General features: G+C 33.6%; 1 protein-coding gene across 2 annotated transcripts in view; it reads left to right on the top strand.

Annotated features, from left to right (window-relative positions):
- The first annotated feature begins 331 nt into the window (after positions 1 to 331).
- The window catches only part of rap1gds1 (RAP1, GTP-GDP dissociation stimulator 1), a 55541-nt gene continuing 33052 nt past the window's right edge, over positions 332 to 22820 (top strand). Inside the window, exons 1-4 of one of the 2 annotated variants that reach the window (XM_058782456.1) lie at positions 332 to 712; positions 4700 to 4810; positions 7695 to 7817; positions 20851 to 20976. In XM_058782456.1, coding sequence (XP_058638439.1) covers positions 709 to 712; positions 4700 to 4810; positions 7695 to 7817; positions 20851 to 20976 — 364 coding nt within the window. In that variant the 5' untranslated portion in view covers positions 332 to 708. The remainder of the gene's footprint in view (positions 713 to 4699; positions 4811 to 7694; positions 7818 to 20850; positions 20977 to 22820) is intronic. The other variant, XM_058782457.1, reaches the window with a different exon arrangement.

The raw sequence follows: 22820 nt of genomic DNA, 5'->3' as shown, positions 1-22820 counted from the left end.
ACATTTTTACTAATAAAACCTAATCGAAATAAAACCTAACCAACAGTTTTACTGACCACGTGATGACGTAATTACGTCATGACGCACACGAATCACTGATTTATTTATTTATTTATTTATTTTGTGTGTGTGTGTGTGTGTAACCGGTTATTCAAAGCGAACCGTTCGAAAGAACCGATTCGCGTAAACGAGTCAGACTGAGTTGTAACACACGCAAAATGACTCGAGCAAACCCTCAAAAGGCGTGGCTTGTTTTAACGACAACGAAGTCCACCAATCAGCGTCGAGAGAAGAACCTTCTGCGCGGATCACAAACCAATCGGCTGAGAGGAAGGCGGGGCTTCGCCGCGCTCGTCTGCTGTGCGGAGAATCAGACAGCTCGCTCACTAGAAGGAAGTACATCTGAAGTGCTGCTGTATTTATTTTGATGCACATGAGCATTCATCTCTTCGGAATAAAATAACGTAATCCCCGACATAAGCACAGAGGGGATTCGCCCGGTTGTATGCATCTCCCCGGTAACATCTGTAGCGGTAGCGGCTGTTTTCACCGGAGCAGCGTGGGTTAAGGTGGGCCTTGCCCGGATATCTGTCTGACAAGCGAACCAAAACCGATCCGGTACCCGCCTCAAGATAACCAGCGCACTTAGTCCTCCAGAGACCACACTTGGAGCCCGTTTGGACTATCACACACACACACACTAGCCAGATGGGTAAGTAAAGCGAAACATGAAGATACATGATGAAGAATACGAACTCCTCATGATCAGTATTTAATATTTGCAAATGATAAATGCACACTAGTGAGTGTGTGAGTGGCTCAGGCAGTACCTAATGGTTTTCAGGCACAACCAGAGCGTGTTCACATTATGTGCTTTGGACAAACTCATTTCTAGAACCCATCCTTCAGAGAGGCTGTGATGTAACGTTGCTATGGATTATTAACAAATGCACAACAGGACCACAACATGCTCATCATCCTGCATCCTTCATTTTTGGGCTAATTATATTCATCTGGCTTGGTGAGATGATCACCAGTGCCTGAAGGAAATGAGTATTTAAATTTGCAGTGCATCTAGGAAATGAAGTTTGGTATTAGTAACACAGTTCATATTTCTTAGACATCCCCAGTGCATCCCGGTCTTGTGTGATTGACAGCCTGTGATGTAATAATACTTGACACAAATATGTGAACTAGAAACTGGGAGATCTGGCTGTGCCGGTCAGTGCATGTGTGGTGAACTGAATGTGCATGTCACAGTGATTCAAATGAATATGAACAGTCTGAATCATGAAACGGTGAAGATGGTGAGTCTGCAGAAAAGGAGGTCACATATAAGCAGACATACACTGAATATTATGATGGAGGGATGGGCTGCGCTGTGTGTTCGGGGCAGTGATTTTCAACCTTTTTTTGTCTTATTTACTCCAGCAGTAGGCACAAGTAACGTTATTCGACAGAAAATCAGAAATATGTTCTTATTAGTGCTGTCAAGTGATTAATCGCATCCAAAATAAAAGTTTATGTTTACATAATATATATGTGTGTGTACTGTGAATATTTATGATGTCTATATAAATACACACACATGCATGTATATATTTAAGAGAATATGTTATGTTTATATATTAAATGTCTGTTATATAAATAATATAAATGTGTGCATTTATATATACAAAATAAATATACACAGCACACACACATATATTATGTAAACAAAAACTTTTATTTTGGAAGCGATTAATCGTTTGACAGCACTAGTTCTTATTTACTGATGTTATCATTAATATTATTATTAGTGTCATATGTATTCTGCTGCGTTTGTCATCTATGCAAGTTTTAGGGCTTAAACACAGTATTTTATTTTCTTTCATCAAAGGATGGACGTTCATCTAAAAATTCAAAATATCTCATATGATATGAAACGGATGTTGCAACTGACTTTACTACCATATTATGATGTTTTACTGAGTGAAACAGCTGAAAAATCTTATAAAGCTTTTATTTTCATTACAGATTACAAAGTAAAACTGTAAACAAAAATGCATGAATGAATAATTCACAATATGATCAGTAACATGCATCAAGAAAATAAATAGGATCAATTCTGATTTCATGCCGACTTGAAAATAGAGCTGAGAAATTTTTTGTTGTTGTTGTTTGTTTTAAAGGTCGGCATGCAATGTAAATTCACCCTATTCACCTATTTTCTGAATGCATGTTTTTATTGTTATTCATCCATGCATATGTTATTTTTTTTCCCCCAACGTTTGTTTGATCATTCTTAATCAGAATATCCTAAATTGATCTTAATCTGGTGAATGCGACAGACTTCTTTCTCTTACGATCGACTGTAAGCTTGCATGCAGACCTGCCTCCATCCAATGGACAGAACCGAATTCCCACCCTACATTTTTTTCTTTTATACTCAGAGGAACGTCACAGTACAGAAGCCAAAACTGCTATAATAATAAGACCATCTCTGGAAAAGGTCTGTTGCTACTTGTGCCACTACAAATGTCAACCAGTCAGTCAAATGTCACTCTTATGGTGGAGCTTTTTCCTTTTTAATCTTTTAAAACTCTGCTAAAATCTCTGATAACAAGTATCCATATATTCTTTCGTATACATTGGAAAATTAAAATGTAAACTGTTTAAAACTCACTACAGATATGGATTGTATGTTTATTTAATTTATTGCATTGTATTCCTTTTAAATAAATTAGTTAAATGTAATCTAATGTTAAATGTATAATGTTTGTTAAACAGCCGTTCCACCCTTTTAAAGGAATGGTTCACCCAAAAATGAAAATTTTTTGACATGTTGTTCCAAACCTGTATAAATTTCTTTCTTCTGTTAATCAATAAAGAATATATTTTGAAGAATGTTGTTAACTGAACAGTTGCTGGTATCCATTGACTTCCATAGTATTTGTTTTTCTTCCCCATACTGTAGATGTCAATGGGTACCAGCAACTGTTTAGTTACCAGCATTCTTCAAATGATCTTCTTTTGTGTTTAACAGAAGAAAGAAACTCAACTTTAAAATACAGGTTTGAGTAAATGATGGCAAAATTATTATTTTTGTGTGAATTATCCCTGTATTTTAATTGAACAAGATTAAGGTAATTCATTTTGTTAGCATGCCATTTTGTTTGGTATAATTGCAACATATTAATTTACAGCAAAAGCGTGTTTGTCTGGATTCTGTTACCCCCAACTGCAGTTTTTAAAATTATTTTAACATATGAAAACTTTATTTTAATTTATCTGTTTTTAACAATTTGACATTCAAATTCACTTTTTTGGTATCCAAATGAACACAAAGATGACACAACCGTCTTGTGTAGAAAATTGCAAAATATTTATCTATTTTTTGCAGAAAACACTTTTTTTTGGTTTGATTTTATTATTTTTAATGGCACTTAGAGCTGGTTTAATTAGTATTTTATAGTTATGCTTTATGCAGGAGTATGATGTAATTAATTTGTAGCTGAAAGTTTTTGGGAATTTGTGCTTTTATTTCTTTTTACTCAATTAAATATAAAGTAGACGGGTGATTTGATGATAGATCTGACTCATTGTCTCTGTTGGCCTTTATCTCGATATGATTTGTTGGAGTCTGTTAATGGAACGAAGGCTTCACTGGCTTTAACCATCCCTAGAGTGACAAGTGTATTCAAGAATCACCATTCGCACTTCTTCTGCCTATTAAAAGAGCTTCCAATCATGACAGATGTTTCTGTGAATCAAACAGTAGAGCATGGCACCTGCAACACCAGTTCACAGATAATGCATGAAAACTTTGGATTAAAGCATCAGCAAAATGAGTGTATGTAGTATGATGAGTCATGGGACCCGGACTCGAAATTAGGTGCAGTTTCTGATATTAATATGGTCAAAAATTAACATGAAATTATGATAGCTTGTTGAGTAAATCAAATGCATGTAAATATCATGTGTCACTCTATATCTCCCAATAATGTCTTATTGAATGAATGAATGAGGGATTTATATTAGGGATTAATTTAATTTAAAAAAACATTATTGAGGGGATGCTTAGTTTTATAATCAAAGCTTTGTAGTTTTTATTTTGGGAGCAATATATATATATATATATATATATATATATATATACACTACTGTTCAGAAAGATTTTTAATGGTTTTGAAAAGTTATATGCTCATCAAGGCTGTAACTATTTGATCAAAAATACAGAAAAAACCCCCAGCAATTTTGTGAAATATTATTGCAATTTAAAATAAGAGTTTTCTATTTTTAATATGCTTTAAAATATAATTAATTCAATGCAATACAATGATGATAAAGAGATGAAGAAATAAGCCTTCTTCAAAAGACTGATGTTTTATATTTGATACTTATATTTACTTTATGAAAATCAATAAAGATTTCAAAGAAAGAGACTAAATACTAAAAGGCCTTTTATTTGCGAAAAAGTATAAACTATCAATCAGATGACAGAAGTAGATGTAGCATGTAGATTGTCTACAAAAGTTGATCATAATGATCATTTAGAGGCAAATATGACGCAGTAGGCTTTATAGGGTTAATATGTTAATTCATTTGTGCTCCTTGAGAACACTGTGCCATATAAAAATAGGTGTTTTGTTGTTTCATGATTTTGTGCAATTGTAAACTACTGAAGAGCTAAAGCTGTTCATTATTTCTCGTCCATCAGCGGATAAGCTGAGCGAAGCCCTGAAGACGCTGAAGCTCTCGTCGGCAGACAGCACTTCAGACAGTGTCGAGGGCTGCTTGGACTGCCTGCTCAAAGCTTTGGCCCACAATAGTAAGTCTGCATGTCTTTTATATAGCTGTTCATTTTCCTCATTCTTTACAGCATCGGCTGAAATGAAGAATGATTGAAAAGGGCAGGAGCCTTGACTTAAGGACAGCTTGCAGGATTGAACTAAATCCATTTTGTTGATAAAAACTTTGCAGTTATTTTTTATTCTGAATGTAGCCAACTGAAAACATGATTAAAAATAAAATAAATGAAAAGCGTCAGTTAAAATGCAATTGAAAGATCAAGCTTATTGTTTCACTAATGACGTTTTCAGGATGCTGCAGTATTACTTACTCTTACACAAAAATGCCCATTTAAACGGGAAAAGACCGGAAAAGTTTTATGTAGGGGTGCTCCGATTAATCGGCTACCTATCACTATCGGCCGATAATTGCTTTTTTTCCCACGCTCATGTTAACGGTTTAAAGCGTTCACACTGTACACGGTTGCAGTCTGCCAGTGTGTTCCAGGAGCAGTGCGTCTGCTGCAGTGCAGAGATCGTTTCCACACTGAGTCTATTTTTGTTGCATGCGCTGAATTAAAGTAACAGCGCATTGTTTGCGGTAAATATGAACATGGATTGATTGACACGAAAATGTAGTAATTACACCATAAATGCATATAATTAAAGTCTCCTGTGTTTCACAGTCAGCACATAGGCTATGGCTTTTTGGCTAGGTTTAAAGGAAAAGAGCACTTTTAGATAAACAAGGCATTAATAGATGGCATTCATGAGGTAGGAAAATAAAGTTCTTTATGAACCTCAGGATTGCTTGTAATAAAGACTTAAATGCTAATGAAAAGGCAGTAGAGCTGACTGTTTCTGTCAATGGTAAGTTTTAATTTAGAATGTTTGTGATAATGTAAGAAAAGTAGTTTAAATGTTTTGTCACTTGCTTGAGCAACTTAATATATAAATCTAGAAGTAAATGCAAAAGTAAAAAGCATTGAATAATGTGTTTCTTATATTTATTGCATTTAAACACATCTATGAAAGATTGTATTACTGAACTGTGTAAAAAAGAATCATAAGGAATACTTCAATCAAATTTAAGTAACAACGTTTGGATTTGAAATCAAATGTGGATCAATGTTGTGTTTGTAGTAAACAGCCATGGATCAGGTGCACCTGTGTGAAAGCGCAGTCAGTGCTGCTTACGTACCGCACATGGACTGCATACGCACTGCAAACAGAGTATGTGTGAACCTGGTGTAAAAGGCCCATCTCACATACAGCTCATGAAGTCATTCTTGTGCTGTGTGTAAGCTATTGTGCAACAATTGCACGATTGTCAAAACAAAAATGCAGTGCATGATCTAATTCTACATGATAAAAAGAAGGCTTTAAAAAGATCGGTATCGGTGATTGTATCGGCAGATACTGCTTTCTGTGATCGGTGATCGGCCTAAAAAATCCTGATCGGAGCACTCCTAGTTTTATGTACCATTTAGCGGTGAGATTAGATATCATTTTGGGGAAAAATAACAAATAAATGATTAAATATATAGAAAAGAAGTGTGTAGACTTTGTGATTGTTATTTCTGTCTGTCTAAAAGTAATAAACATGACTACATAAACACAACTCGGAGAACGAATTAGAATATATGGTTCTGCTTGTGAATTTCTAGTTTATTTAAATGCCTGTAAGTTCAATCCTTAGTTCTGCTTATTGTATCAACCTTGTAAATCAGTGTTATTTTAGTATTATTATATATACTGTTATAGTATTCATTAATATTTTAAATAAGTTTTTTTAATGTGCTTTTGTCATTTTTATTAGTTTTTTTTAAATATATATTTTTAATTTTATTCTATTTAATTTCAGTTTTATTAATTTAAATACTTCAACTTTTATTTCAGGTAATTGCCATGGCAACATTTTAAATTTTCTTTTAAGTTTTTAATATATAATGTTCATTTTATTTTATTTCAGCTATATTTTAGTTAACGAAAACATTGTTTTTTTTTGTCTTGGTTAACAATAACAAAACTATTGTAAATATGACTTTGTTACCAGGCGGATAAGAATCTATTCCTAGTTTTGATGTGCTTTAAAATGAATTAGTTTCAGCGACTAGTTATTGCTCTTTATATGTGGTTGTGTAAAACCTCCCCACAAACCAACATCGGTGTTAACATCGGTTTTACTGGTTGAGAGACTTAAAAGGTATTCTTGTGTAGATGCATTAATTCCAAAGATTAGTGTCTGAAATGAAAATCTATCCCACCAGTCTTTTCTAGTAATCATGAACGACTTTGAAGGACATGTACGTCGTGGAAATTCATTGTTCAAAAAGTGAACCCTATGTAAGTCCTAAATGGACCATTTTCACATTTCTGGTGCTCTCAGAAAAGGAAGTCATCATACAAGGATACATTTCTATAGTGGTGAATGGAAGACTACAGCAAATGTGATTTTTTTTTTTTTGTGTGTGTTTCCATTTGCTCTATTAGTGAAATTTCCAATTTATTTTGATTATGGCAATCAGAAGAGCGAAAGATGTCAAATTTACCATCACAACCTCAGACAATGTGTTAGAAACACTCTTGCAGCAGTGTTAACTAGATTTCTGTAATTTACTGCCAAGGTACTGTAGCACAAAGGCACTTGTTATAAAAGTACAAATTTACTATATTTATGATATTATAACTGGCAAAATAACCATCTATGAAAGTGTTTCAATTGTTCACAGGTTCAATATGAACACATCAAACCAAAATCACTATATCTAGACTAGATGGCATGTTGGAAGCGTGTTATTTCAATGATGCTTCACTTCCTGGATGCTTCACTACTTGTGGACTGAATCTGAAACCTTTGTGTTTGCAGGTCAGATCCTTTCTGAATATCATATAATTCACTGATGTTTCTCGCTCTGTTTTCAGATGTTGAGACCAGTGGAAAGATCCAGGAGATGGGGGTTCTTGCCATGATGCCTGCTCTTCTGTCTGCGCAGAACTCATGTACACCAAAAGTAGCCAACATCATTGCAGAGGTGGCCAAAAATGGTAAGTGCTCCTGCATCGCCAGTTGTTGCTCCCTACATCATTTCGGAGTTACTGACACCTAGTGGTGTGGATGCAGCTTCACGCAAAAGTCAACAACGGCATTATGCGCTAAAAGCAATTAGACATGATTAATTTATTCCATAAGCATTAAGTGTCCAATAGCGGGAGGTCTTCTGAATAAAAATGAGAAGGATTAAATTGGTCATGTGGTCTCAACATTGCATATTATGCATTCTGACGAGTCACGAGCCTGTAATGCATTGAAGCAGCGCATTCATTTTAAGTTGCATTCATTTTGTTTTTGCATTGATATTACATTTGTAGCAATTTTGCACTTTGACAGCCAGTTTGAGATTATGTAACTATATAACTATATTTTATTATTGTGTGTATCGGATAGTTTACAAAAATCAAACGATTGGAGCACTTTTTGTCATTGAACTTGACTTGGGGGGGAAAAGTGTCCCAATCAACCTGAATTCAAACTACTATTTGAAATCATGATTGCATTACAATATGTTGTTTTAAACCCCAAATATCTTACTTATAACTTCATTAGAATTCTTCATTAAAAATTATTCAGTTATTTGTAATGTTAAATGTAAAAGAAAATAATAATAATAAAATTTTTTGAAGTAGTTTTAATGTAACTAGCTACTTTTTGAGTGTACCCTGTAGTGTAGCTTGCTACCTTTTCAGAAGGGTAGCTTGAATGTATCTTAACTATTTTAATTTACGAGTAGCTTGTAGCTGGTCAAGCTACAGTTTCAGAGTAAAAAAAAATATAAAAATAGTTGATGTATTTAGATGAAATCAAAGCAAAAAAAATTAAACATAAAAATGACTAAAACTAAATAAAGAAAACTAGATGAGAAAATGGAAGAAAAAGGGGAAAACAAACAAACAAATTTAAAATAGTAATAAAAACTACAGGGCTATTCAATTGGCAGCCCGCTGGCCCAATCCGGCCCACCAATCATCTTCATCCGGCCCGAGGGAAGAGTACGCGCAGGTCGCACATACACCTTAAATTAGTTTTGCACTAATGAGTTGGTCGTCAACCGACAAAAACAGTCAAAATTATGTCAAAATGCGTGTTTTTGGCAAGTGACCACACAGTCTTAAATGAGTTATGATGTCTGTGAAGAGTTGGGAGAAAATCGGATGTGTGTCAGATCAGCGTCGGGTTTTAAAGAGACAGCGCTGCTTTTAAAGTGAAACCTGCTGCAGACTGAGATGTAAATCAAAGAAAAAAGGAAAAAGAGAAATCACTTGACTGACTATAATTAATGGATCAAATTGAGGGGAAATGCATTTAATAGAGACAAAAGTAGCATTATTGGCATCAATGATACTGGTCACTTCATTAATAGGCTACTTGGTAAAAAAGATGCCATTTAACATATTTAAAATATACCCTACTTTTTGTTTCTACATTAATTTGGATATTCAATTATGACAATATAAATATATTAATTACAGAAAATGTGTGATTAATAAGTTAATTTTTTTAATTGACAGACAGCACTAATGTTAACCTTTTATAGATGTTGGTGATATTATTTCATTTTACTGCATAATATGCATTTAAATTGAATTTCTAATTTTATAGGCCCCCCAGAAAGAGATCGGGATGGCCCCCTCATCCCTTTGGCCCCCTTAAAATGATCAATTTGATAATCCAGCCCTCCAATGATGCTAATTGAAAAGCCCTGCTATAATAGTATCTCAATGATAATACAATAACAATGGGCTGTGTTATGCCATTTATTTAGGCTATAATTTATTTAGCCCCCCCTCAAAAGTACAGTTCAGTTCTTCTGAGATATATTTTTGTTATGAAAAAAATTAATATATATATATAGCCTTAATATACTGTCTTCATTTCACTAGCCTTAGTACAGCTCTATATTATCATTCCCAATAGAAACCTGCTTTAAAATAATAAAATAAACCTGTTTTGCCACTCAGGTCGTGTTTGATTGTCTCTGCTTCTTCTCCCCCAGTTTCACTGATGCTGCAGTCGAGCCTGTGGCTGTTCATGCAAGTCTTTATTACTGCTATTGACAGCGTGAAGGAAACGATAGGCTCGCATGTAAGCTATAAGATCAGTGCAGCAGAACCAGTCGATCTCAAAACAGACAAACAGATTAAAATTGAGTTCACTCGTAAACACACCGCACTACGCGTGATGCAGTACTATATGAGAAAATGAATATTTATAACTTCAGTAAGCACTAAAATTTCATTTTCCTGCATCTAACAATTGTTTTGAAAGTAAGTGTCAATTATTGCTTTAATTTATCAATTAAATGGCTAAAAAATAAAATAATAATATGAGAATGTATGCTGTACAGAAAAGGAGGTTTAAAAATAAATGTGTTATTAATATTATATATTAATATTAATTGCATGTAGGTTTTCTCTTTAAAAACATGCATTACTTGCATTACATGATTTAAATATAAAAGTGATCATTTTTATCAGCGGTTTTATTACACTGCCTGTAAAATATTTTAAATATGTGAAGATATTAAAGGGATAATTCACCCAAAAATGAAAATTCAGTCGTCATTTACTCACCCTCGTGTCGTTTCAAACCTAGAAGACTTTCGTTCATATTCAAAACACAAATGAAGACGTTTCTAATATTTAAAGTCTAGGTAATTAACATTTTCAAGCTTCAAAAAGTACATAAAAACATCATAAAAATAATCCATATGAATCGAGTGGTTTAATTTAAAGTCTTCCGAAGAGCAACTAATTGCGATGAGTCGCATCCAAAATAAAAGTTTTTGTTTGCATAATATATGTGTGTACTGTGTATATATTTATTATGTATATATAAATACACGCACATGCATATATTTAAGAAAAATGTTATGCTCCCATATTAAATACATTTATATATAATATAAATTATGAGTATAAATATATACATGTAAATAGTGTTGTCAAAAGACCCGGTACTTCGGTACCAAGTCGGTACTAAAAAAATGAAAACGTCACGGTACCCGGTCAACCCGGTTCTTTCCATGATGCCGAAAACGCGGACGGAATCTCGGAATCCAGTTATAAAAACGGAATTTACGGTTTAGCACGGAATGTCACGGAATTTGTCAAAGTTTGGATGAATTAATCAAAAGTAGGTCATTACACTTAAATCAAATCGTGACATGGACTAGTATCTGTAAATATTAAGCCGCAAAAGTCGATTCAGATATGAATCCCCCATGTTCTGCGAGTCTCTGAATGAATGAATGAATGAATGAATGGTAGAGACGTGCGTTTTTTTTTCTTTTTTTTTTTTACTAACGTTACACACACTGAAGCGCGAGTGACGCTCGCGGTGATTTCATCATCTGCTGTCTCAATGAGGACATAAATACATAAACAACATCTCCAGAACTGCTCTGAGAGTCACTTCACGAGCATTTTACCGTTTCATTGAGTAAAACCAGCGTCATATCATATAGCTACACACAGAAATGTAAAGGTATTTACGGCAACCCGTCAAAACAAAAGTTTATCTTAAAGACATTGTGCCAGAAATATATTACTATTATTTAGTAGAATGTATGTGATACTATTACTACTGTTAAAAAAAAATATTTATTTTTAAAGAAATAAACACAATATTTCTTCCATATTTTAATTTTAATAGTAAATCCCCTTTATTTACCAAAAAAAAAAAGTGTGTTTAAATTTCATTAATTAAAAGACAAATTAAATTTGGGTGAAACTTTACTGTTTTTCATACTTTTATTACTTGCGGAAAAACTTGAAACACAATTTAAATAAGTATAAAGAATGGCATTGATTTTTGTACATTTTATTTTTGTTTGACTTTATTATTAAAAATAGTGTGTTTTTTAATTAGCATGTGGTACCAAGAACCGTTGATTTTCACTGGTATCGGTACCGAATACTGAAATTTTGGTACCGTGACAACACTACATATTTTCAAAATATATACTGTATGTGTGTATTTATATATACTTAATAAATGTTCACAGTACACATGCTCATATTATGTAAACAAAAACTTGTGAACAAATAATGTGAACAAATATGGTAAATGTGTATTTGAGATTCCATTCTTTATATTTATATAATATCATAATAATATTTATAATATTTCACATGTATTTTGCTTTTATGAGTGTACCCTTTGCCAGTTTTGACTGTTTTTAGCTACATTATTCTCTGTGAATGTCTTTCTTTTCAAAATCCAATCACAGATTGTAATGTTAACAGGGTTGAATAACAGCTTTGCAGACTAAACTAGAATACAGGAGAGCTTTCTGTGTGGAGCGGAGAATGTATTTATCCACTTTGCTTTGAAGAAGTAATTTCAGTCTGTTTTTGAACTCTGTTTGACAGAAGCAGTCGTTCGCCATCAGATAAGTTACCTCGTTTATGCAACAGCAAATCAGCAATTAAATTTATTGTGCGAATGCACCAGCGCAGCGTGTGATTCTGTGTTCTTTGATCAGCTTAATTAGTCTCTCTGGTCACTGGTTTATAAGTTCTAAATCTTAAAAAAATAAAAATAAATAAATAAATATATATATATATATATATATATATATATAAACATACAAACATACATACATACACATATATACATACATACATACATACATACACATATATATATATATATATATATATATATATATATATATATATATATATATATACACATTTTATTTATTTATTTAGATTTAATTAACTTTTATGAAATATTTACCAGGCTCTAGTGTGGTATCTTCAAAGAAAATAGGCCTGGAGGAAAAACAGCAATTACTAAACCTTGCCCAAATCGCCATTTTAGAAGTCACTGGGCTTTTACGTCTGCGTTTGTAATTACAGATCTAGCAGATCAACCTGCAGTCCTGCAGAGTCAGTGTGCTTCTTCTCCTAAAGCTTTTAGTCTAATTACACGAGTGTTTCTTTAAAGCGCACTTCAGACAGATAGAGCTGGGGTTTGGAAGTGTATGGAGAGTGCCTGAGATAAAAAGGTTACAATAATGAATGGCCTTTTAGCAGTTTGCTAGGTAGCTAATGACAGTGGCCTGCTGGTGTGCCAGATCTCTGGCAGCTACTGCTGGCATTCGGCTGTCAGCGTTCCTCAGGGAACATCTGCGTTTCATCTGCAACGTCTCCAGCACTTTCTAACAGGAGCAGGATACATTTTAGGATTTTAGTGATGCTTTTGCTACAGTACCGTTTACTGCGCTGTTACTATGGTGCATTGATTATGGTAATTCCTTAGTACCAGTGTTGCTGTCGTTAACTAAAACTATTAAAAATGGTAAAAAATTAAATTTTTATTAATTTAAATGTACATTTTTTTAAAATTAAATTTAAAAATGTCATTAAAATAATACTGAATATATTAAAATGTATTAATTGAAATAAAGCTGAAATAAAATCTACATATTAGGTGAAACACTCGAACTTGTGCACTAAACCTTCCATAAGAAGCCATTATTTACATAATTTCTCTGGAAATTCGATCATTTACAAACATTTAAACATTCAAAATATTAAATATTTTTTGGTTCGTTTATGGATATCTTAAAAAATAACTCAATTTTTTGAAAATTATTTATACTAATTCAAATAAATTTTAAATACAATAAAATATAAATATTAGATTTAAAAATTAATTTAAAATCTTTAATGTTGCATTGGCAGCTAACTGAAACAAAATACATTTAAGTACTGAAATTACTAAAATTAAAACTGAAATAAAAACTAAATAACTATAGCTTATAACAAATTAAAATCTAATTAAAAATATTAGGTTACTAAAATAGTAATAAATAACATGATAGTGTACTAAATGATTATTACATGTATGTACTACGGTAACCTAAAAGAGAACTGAGGTATTACGATCTAAAACATGGTAATACCTTGGTACCATTTATATAAACATCTCTAGTTATCAATCCTAAAAGAATACAAACAAATTGCTACTTGGATGAAATAAGAATTAGGATCAATTACTATGCAGTAGTAACATTTATCCAGCAGGATTTTAATTGATTGTTAGAGGATTCTTTTTTTGGTCCCTTTATGGCTCATAATTTTGGTATTTCCATTTGCAATCTTTGTGGAAAAAAATGTTTTGTGGATGATTTTGACATGCATAACGAGCACTAGTTGAATCTACCACACAGATATCTACTGATATTAAAGGATAAGTTCACTTTTAGAAAAAAAAATTCCTGATAATTTACTCACCCTCATGTCATCCAAGATGTTCATGACTTTCTTTCTTCAGTCGCAAAAAAATTTAGTTTTTTGGTGGTTAAAAAGTGGATAAATGTTTTTTTTTTTTTAAGAAAATTACTGGTCGTTTCGATAGATAAAACCCTTATTCCTCGGCTGGGATTGAGTAGAGCCCTTTGAAGCTACATTGAAACTGCATTTATGACTTTCAAATCATTGACCACCATTGAAGTCCACTATATGGAGAAAAATCCTGGAATGTTTTCCTAAAAAAACTTCATTTTTTTGCGACTGAAGAAAGAAAGACATGAACATCTTGGATGACATTGGGGTGAGTAAATTACAGTGCTGGGAAATAACTAGTTACATGTAACTAAATTACGTAATTTAATTCCAAAATGGTAACACTTTATTTTAAGGTGTCATAATACAGAGTAATTACCTAATTAAGTACTTAGAAGTAGCCGTTGTACTTACATGAAATAAAATGTACTTACCATGTAACTAAGTTATGGAACAGCCTGTAATTACAGTTTGTAATTATGTAGATGTAATAGGCAGCTACTCTTACACATGTAACAGACCGAGTCTGTTACACAGCTACTTGTACACTTAAGTGCAATCTTGATATACTTTATTTTAAGTAGCTTATGCCTGTGTAATATTCTGTAATTGTAATGTAATTAGAAAGCTATTACATGTATTTAAGCTGTGTGCTGATGGGTTAAATCAAACTAAGGTGCAGCTGGATAAGGTGTACATATAGATACACATGAAGTACACTTAAAGGGATACTCCACCCCAAAATGAAAATTTTGTCATTAATCACTTACCCCCATGTTGTTCCAAAACCGTAAAAGCTTAGTTCGTCCTCGGAACACAATGTAAGATATTAGTCACAAAAATGCAAAAAAAGAGGGCTACTGGGATGCAAAACTCTCTAATATCTCGGTGCTCTTTGGACAAGGGAAAACTTGTCTATAAGTCTGTGTTGCGACGCCAAGGCACTCGAGAATTTATATTAAAACGCCTTTATTATCTCATGGCTTAAACATTAAAAATAAGGTCACAGATGACCGCAAACCTACGCGTTGCGGCTAATATGCCTTCATCAGGGTGTGGAACACACTCAGAGTCACATGACTTCACAATCACCACATGGAGAAAGAAGAATGGAAAAAAAATACTTGCATCTTAAGTCATAAATTAAAATCATCCAATTCAATTCAATTAAAAAAATAAAATAAAAAATTCCATATTTAGCAAACATGAAGTGGTGGGGCAGATACATAGATGATATTTTTCGATATGGTCTGGTTCTGAGGTAGACTTGTTAGCTTTTCATTCCTATTTAAATAATACTGATATTCTGACATCGTTATTTATGAATATGGAATTTTTTTTTTTTTTTTAAATTGAACTGAATTGGATGATTTTAATTTATGATGTATTTTGTAATATGTTGTGAAAGTATTTTTTTCCATTTTCCTTTCTCCATGTGGTGATTGTGAAGTCATGTGATTGCGTGTAAGAGACTCTGAATGTGTTCCACACCCTGATGGAGCCATATTAGCCGCAACGCGTAGGTTTGCGGTCATCTGTGACCTTATTTTTAATGTTTAAGCCATGTGATAATAAAGGCTTTTAATATAAATTCTCGAGTGCCTTGGCTTCGCAACACGGATTTATAGACAATTTAAGATATTTTGGATGAAAACCGGGAGGCTTGTGACTGTCCCATTGACTGCCAAACAATTAACACTGTCAAGGCCCAGAAAAGTATAAAAAAGGTCCGACTTTATATTAGGTGGCCTTAACTACTATGTACTTACATTTAAATTAATCATTTGGTACAATGCACTTATTGTGTACATACATGTTTTTACATTGTACTTATATATTTAAAAATACCTATATGTAGTTAAATTCTGTAATTAATTTCTGTAATTACATTTATAATTACACTGTTGACCCATCCCTTACACCTTAACCCACCCTTAAACTTTCCCATACCACCAAACCTGTCCCTAACCTTACCCGTATCCCACCTCAATAGCAGCAGTAGTGTTTTGCAATACAGTATGAACACAATAAGTACATTGTACTTATTTTTTGATGCAAGTACATAGTAGTTAAGGCCACCTAATATAAAGTGTGACCATAAAAAACATCGTCAGGATAGTCCAACAGTGGTTCAATCTGAATTTTATGAAGCGACGAGAATAATTTTTGTACACAAAGAAAATAAAAATAACAACATTTATTTAATAATTCGTCTCCTCTCTGTTTCTATATGTCAGCGTAGCGTCATTTTGGAGAGCATCCGATGGACGCAAAGTGCGTACACTATTCTCTGTCATCAGTAACACTCATTTTGGGGTGGAGTATCCCTTTAAGTACAATCTTGATACACTTTATTTTAAGTAGCTTATGCCTGTGTAATATTCTGTAATTTTAATGTAATTAGAAAGGTATTACATGTATTTAAGCTGTGTACTGGTGGGTTAAATCAAACTAAGGTGCAGCTGGATAAGGTGTACAGTATAGATAAACATGAAGTACACTTAAGTACAATCTTGATACAATTTATTTTAAGTAGCTTATGTCTGTGCGCTTACATTTATAATTACATTGTATAAAGTCTGCAACACATATGTAACAATCTTTTGGTTACATAAGTAGCTGTGTAACAGACTCTGCAGACTCGGTCTGTTACATATGTGTAACAGTAGCTGCCCATTACATCTACATAATTACAAACTGTAATTACAGGCTGTTCCATAACTTAGTTACATTGTAATGGCTCATTTCCACTGAGTGGTACGGTACAGTACAGTCAGGGCTGGGGAGTAACGAAATACATGTAACGTCGTTACGTATTTAAAATACAAAATATGAGTAACTGTATTTCGTTATAGTTACATTTTAAATGGGTAATCAGATTACAGTTACATCCGAAAAGTATTTTAGATTACCAAAGTGATTACTTTGATTTTTAATGTCATTTATTTATTTTAATATTAATTTAAAATGATTTTAACCATGAGGCAACTGGTGATACTCAGACTCGCGTGCAGCCTGTCCATACAGCAGCCTGCCTGCAGAGTGCAGACTATAGTGATGACTCACTAAAATGCAAGAGAAAATCAGAAAGCCTAGCGCGTAATTGTCATGGAAATAAAAAGACGATTTTACTTATAAATGTGAAAAAGGACGGAACATCACAGTAGGCTATGTAATTTTTGTTTACCTGCAACAAAACGTCTCTTGGCTTCAAAGGAACATCTAACCTTGAAAAAGCATCTTAAAGTAAGTTGTTCTCACAGTTTCAGGTTTGTACGAGTTCTTTTTTTGCTATATTTATGTATAGTTAAGCAATATCAATCGAGGAAGTAGAGTGCTGTTTAGCTGAATATTAGCGCGATTGTAAATGTGATGCTGATTTTATGCAATTCATAACAAAAAGTTAATATTTTGTGACTTATTAAAAGAACAGTGTTGTCTGATTTGCTCTATAGCGCAAACAAAAATGGTTCCATACAACCGCTGGTCTATTTACACTAAGTGCAAATCTGTTTGGGATTGACATCATTAGAAAAGACGTCTATTTGAGACACGTGCTGATAAGATTTGAGTTTGAATCCGTTTGAACTCATTCAACTCCCGTTCTTCTCCCTTTTCCCATCACACATCTGCCACTGTTTGCAATAAGTATTAATAGCATCTACTATCACTTGTTGCAAAGAAAATGCTACTTTTTTCCAACATGGTGTAAATAGAATTTATGGCTATTTGCACTTAATGCAAATAACCACTGCCTTCAAAATAAATCCACATCAGAATAGTTGCGCATCTGTGAGCAACATTTGGTTCCTGAATGAACCCGCGTTTTGAACGAATCAGCTGAGAATGATTCAGTTACATTAATAAAATCACTTGCTTGATTCCTGAATGAATCGAATGATTCCATGACTCTTTCATTAAGGCAGTGATTTGCCACCACCTACTGGCGGTTTTAGTTTCATATTTAAAAACACATTTTCCTCCCATATTTTTTTTTAATTCTGTTTAAAATGTTGTATTGAAAATATTAATCTCATAGCATTATTTATGCATTTTATAATTGTTTTAAATGTATTCATGCCACCCATTTTTATTTAGAGGTGGTTAACATAAAAACAAGACATCAAAGTTAATATGCCATTTAAGTATTCCAAAGTATTCCAAAGTATTTAGATTAAGTTACTAAAATGAAGTAAATCTAATGAAATACGTACCCTTACTTGGTAGGCGTGGTGTATGCCGGAAAGTAACGATAGATGGTAAAGTGCGACAATAAGCACAACTCTGCCTCTTTTTGCTAAATGTCAGTTTTAATGAACAATAATAGCCATTATAAAAGTATAAGTACAAAGTATAAGAGGCTTATATAAGAGGAAATAAAGACAAAAGCAAACAATTCAGTCAAACGTATGCTACAGGTCAGCGCTATTCTATGGTAAAGTTCAAAATAAATATATAAAGTTAAACATAACTTTGTGCTCAGCCAAAACGATATGACCAGGAACAAATAAACGAATGCCTGTTAAATATACACAAAACGAATTGTATCTCATGTTTAATCACTACAGAGACATCAGAGCCAGCGGCAAATGTCAGAAGAACTAGCTGTGCTAAGGCTGCTCTCAGTGGGATACATGAGCACTGATAGCCCGGTGATCGCATGGAGCTCCCTAATCAGCATAGCAAATTTTCAAATAGGCGCTATCTTTATAAATAAACCGCAGATTTGAGTTTTAAACAATTACATATTTATAAAATTACACGGGATTTTGGGCAATGACGTTTCACAAGTCCACAAGAACAGACTTGTCTGTGTGAAAATATAAAATTATAAAATACACTGTTATATATTTTTTTGTGTTTGCGCACTCTGATGTAATTAGAAGTCCAACACTCACGGACAGCAGAGCAGAACGAGTGAAGGAGAAGCTTTATCCCCTTGTATCACGCAAAAGTGGCGATTCTAGTCAACCAATCAAAGTTCTGCAGTGAGTTTAGCTCCATCCTTTTGGTACCCTTTTCTGTGCTAGGTACCCCAACAGAAGGGTACCAAAAAAGTGGTACGGTTCCGTATCTCTATTTTGGTACCATTCACAACTTCTGACAGTGGAAACGGAAATAATTGTGTACCGTACCGTACTGTACCGAACCGTGCCGCTCAGTGGAAACGAGCCATAAGTACATTTTGTTTCATGTAAATATCACAACTACTACTAAGTACTTAACTAGGTAATTACTCTGTATTATGGACACCTTAAAATAAAGTGTTACCCAAAATAAATGTAATTGTAATCAGTTATAGTTACTGAGAAAAAATGTGTAATTAAATTACAGTTACTTATGAAAATGTTAATGATTACAAAAGGGGGTTACATCTTATTTTTGTTTTCTCACACACACACACACACACACACACACACACACACACGTTTGTTTTTGTGAATTGTGGGGACTCTCCTAGGCATAATGGTTTTTATACTGTACAAACTGTATGTGCTATTGCCCTACACCAACCCTACACCTAAACCTACCCCTTACAGGAAACTTTGTGCATTTTTACTTTCTCAAAAAAACTCATTGTGTATGATTTATAAGTCTTCTGAAACATGGGGACATGGTGAAATTAACTGTTTTTTTCCAAGCCATTGTTAGATGCCAGTGTTTCCTGTCTTAGATATGCAAAGATTTGATTTAAAAAAACAGTATCATAGCTATTAAACTATTTCTTGTAATGGTTTTAAATCAGTATTTAACCTCAGAATGATCTCAAAGTAAGTCTGATTTTGTGGTGGCTGTGCTTTAAAATTAAATTATTATAATCTTAATTCAAGGGTTAAAGGATTTTTTCCCTCAGAAATTCTGTATTGTGTATTTACATTTTTTAAGGCATAAAACATTCATTTAATTAATTTTTTTATTATTATAATTAAAACACTGAAGAAATATTGTATGATTGTTCCTTAAAAATAAGGTTTTAATAATTTTAGTAATAGTAGTAGCCTATTACGTACATTCTACTGAACAATAGTGATATATTTCTGCCACAATGTCTTCAAGTTAAACTGAACTTTTACTTTGACGGGTTGCCGTGAATACCTTTAAATTTCTGTGTGTATATGATATGAGGATAGTTTTACTCAAATGAAATGGTCAAATGCTCATGAAGTGACTCTCAGAGCAATTCTGGAAAGATTATTCATGTATTTATGTCCTCATTTAGTGAGACGGCAGACGTTAACATCACCGGAAGCGTCACGCGCGCTTCAGTACGAGTGGTAAACAAAACCGTGCATCTGTGCCATTCATTAACATATTTAAGTAGTCGTTTTGTGGCTTAATATTTACAAATATTAGTGGGAGTGTGCTCCCTTGTGTGTGTGCACACGTTTGTGTGTGTGTGTGGGGCGCCCCCTAATATAATGGCAGGGGAAACACTGCTGGTTTACATGTTTGAAAATGATTAACAGTTGAAAACATTATAAATTTAGAAAAGTAATCAAATGTAATCATTTACATTAATAAAGTAATTGAAATAGTTACACTACTTGTTACATTTTAGATAACTAGGTAACTTGTAATCTGTAACCTATTACATCTCCAAAGTAACCTTCCCGACACTGGTAGATTATCAGCAAGTTTTTATTCTGGAAGTGAACTTATCCTTCAAGTCAGTCAGTGTTTGTCTAATAATGTTTTATTGAGCTGGAAAGGTTGTGTTTCTCTGCAGAATTCATGAGGAGCCCGTGTGTGGAAGCAGGACTCATTCCTCCTCTGGTTCAGCTGCTAAACTGTAAGGACCAGGAAATACTGCTCCAGACGGGACGAGCCCTCGGCAACATCTGCTACGACAGCCGTAAGTGCCCATTATCACTCCCTGAGCCTCTCCCGGCCCCGCCGCGTCAACTGTGAGATATCTCAGAGTGTCTGGGCTGATCTGAAGGGGAGCTGCTGCTACAGTTGTCTGAATGAGTGACATGAGGCAGGCAGAGCAGCTGATAGTTGAGCGAGAAGATGTCTAGCTAAACTTTTCCTGCACTTTTTCATTTCACACATGGTTTCTTTAGGTAATTGTATAAGAGCTTATACCATTGCTGAATTCTTGATTCTGATTGGTTGACGTCTCAGTAGTGTTGGAAGATATGCTCAATTTTCATATCGTCCTATCGTCAGCCTGTGAGATCCCCGATTCACGACATTATCGTGCTAATTTATTTATTTACTTAGTTTCATTGCCGGAAAGTGAACCAACTCCAGCGTAAGTCTTAAAGCATCCTAATGTTTTTAATATGACTGATTTTGTATTTAAAATGATAACAATTTAATAGAGACATTATAAGTTACTAATCATAAGGCTTACATTTCCTCAAAAAACAGCTACAGAAAACGAGCAAAGAACACTTACACTGTGAAAAAAATTCTGTAAAATTTACGGTAAAAAATCGGCAGCTGTGGTTGCTGGAATTCTACCGTAAAAAATACGGTAACAACATTTTAGGTTTTACGGGTTTAACTTAAATGTACACTTACAATACCGTAATTTCATTAACTGATATAATGTTAATATACCAACCTATTAAAGTACTGAAGTCTGTTTTGTACCTGAAAATACACTGATAGCCACCAAATGCAGAAGATGATGAGAAAGTCACATGATGAACCAAAGCCCATCACAAGCAGCTTTTAAATAATAACATATATAGAAGGTCCACAGTGTCATTCACACAAGCACTAAACACCATCATGGTGAGACTCATTAAACTGAATTATGCAATAGACATTAATTTAGCAACATTAGATGTAACATACAACCCTAATAAACATAACTGATAAGAAAAAACTAAGAAGAAACATAGTTATTTTAAAGAAAAAACATAAAATTTAAACAAAATTTGAAATGCAATGCAGGGAATTCTGGGAATGTCAGTTTACAGGTTTTCCCTGTAAGTTTTACAGGAACTTACCGTTAACCATTTAACAGGTTTTTACTGTAGCATTTTCACAGTTTTTTACCGTTAAAATCACTTAAAATAAAATAACTGATTTCAGTCTAGCGCGAGTATATGCACTTTAAAAAACACCCCTGTAATAATCAGTGAAGTTATCTACACTGTCTGATGAATAAATCTCTTACACTTACATCGCACATACATCTGCACGTTGTTGTTTATGATGAGAGAATTCGCGAGTCAGCACGCACTGAACAACAAAACTCCGGTGTTTCAGCGATGACTCATCTGAATGCCTCTGATTGGTTACTACATTCATAAGCTCAGCATAATCGTGTGTGATTGGTTATAGCGCACAACACTGTAAAAATGCAGAAAAAGAAATATAATGGAACAAATAAGTTGAATGTGTTGGAAGAGGAATAATTTGACTCTAGACTATTGAATTATTGAATTCATGCACACTTTCGCATCAATAATTAACTAGTCCATTGGTAATTATTTTGTACATGAACCATATTGATGACCTAGCAGTGGTTGATAATTGAAATTATATCACATTTTTTCCTCCCTTCGTTGTAGTGAGAGTGTACAAATGTTTTATGGCTGTAATGTTCTGCTTTATTTGCCCGCTTTGTAATCTTAACAGCACAGTGGTGAGAGCCGTATTGACATTTACTGTATGTTGTAGATGTCTTAAACCTTTGGGACGAGTCGAGTTTAGGGAAATGAAAAAAGCTTTGTCTGGATG

Source organism: Onychostoma macrolepis, chromosome 07 (assembly GCF_012432095.1).
Source record: "Onychostoma macrolepis isolate SWU-2019 chromosome 07, ASM1243209v1, whole genome shotgun sequence".
In the NCBI taxonomy this organism is placed as follows: domain Eukaryota; kingdom Metazoa; phylum Chordata; class Actinopteri; order Cypriniformes; family Cyprinidae; genus Onychostoma; species Onychostoma macrolepis.
The sequence above is the reverse complement of the archived record's forward strand: the minus strand, read 5'-3'. Positions and strand labels throughout refer to the sequence as shown.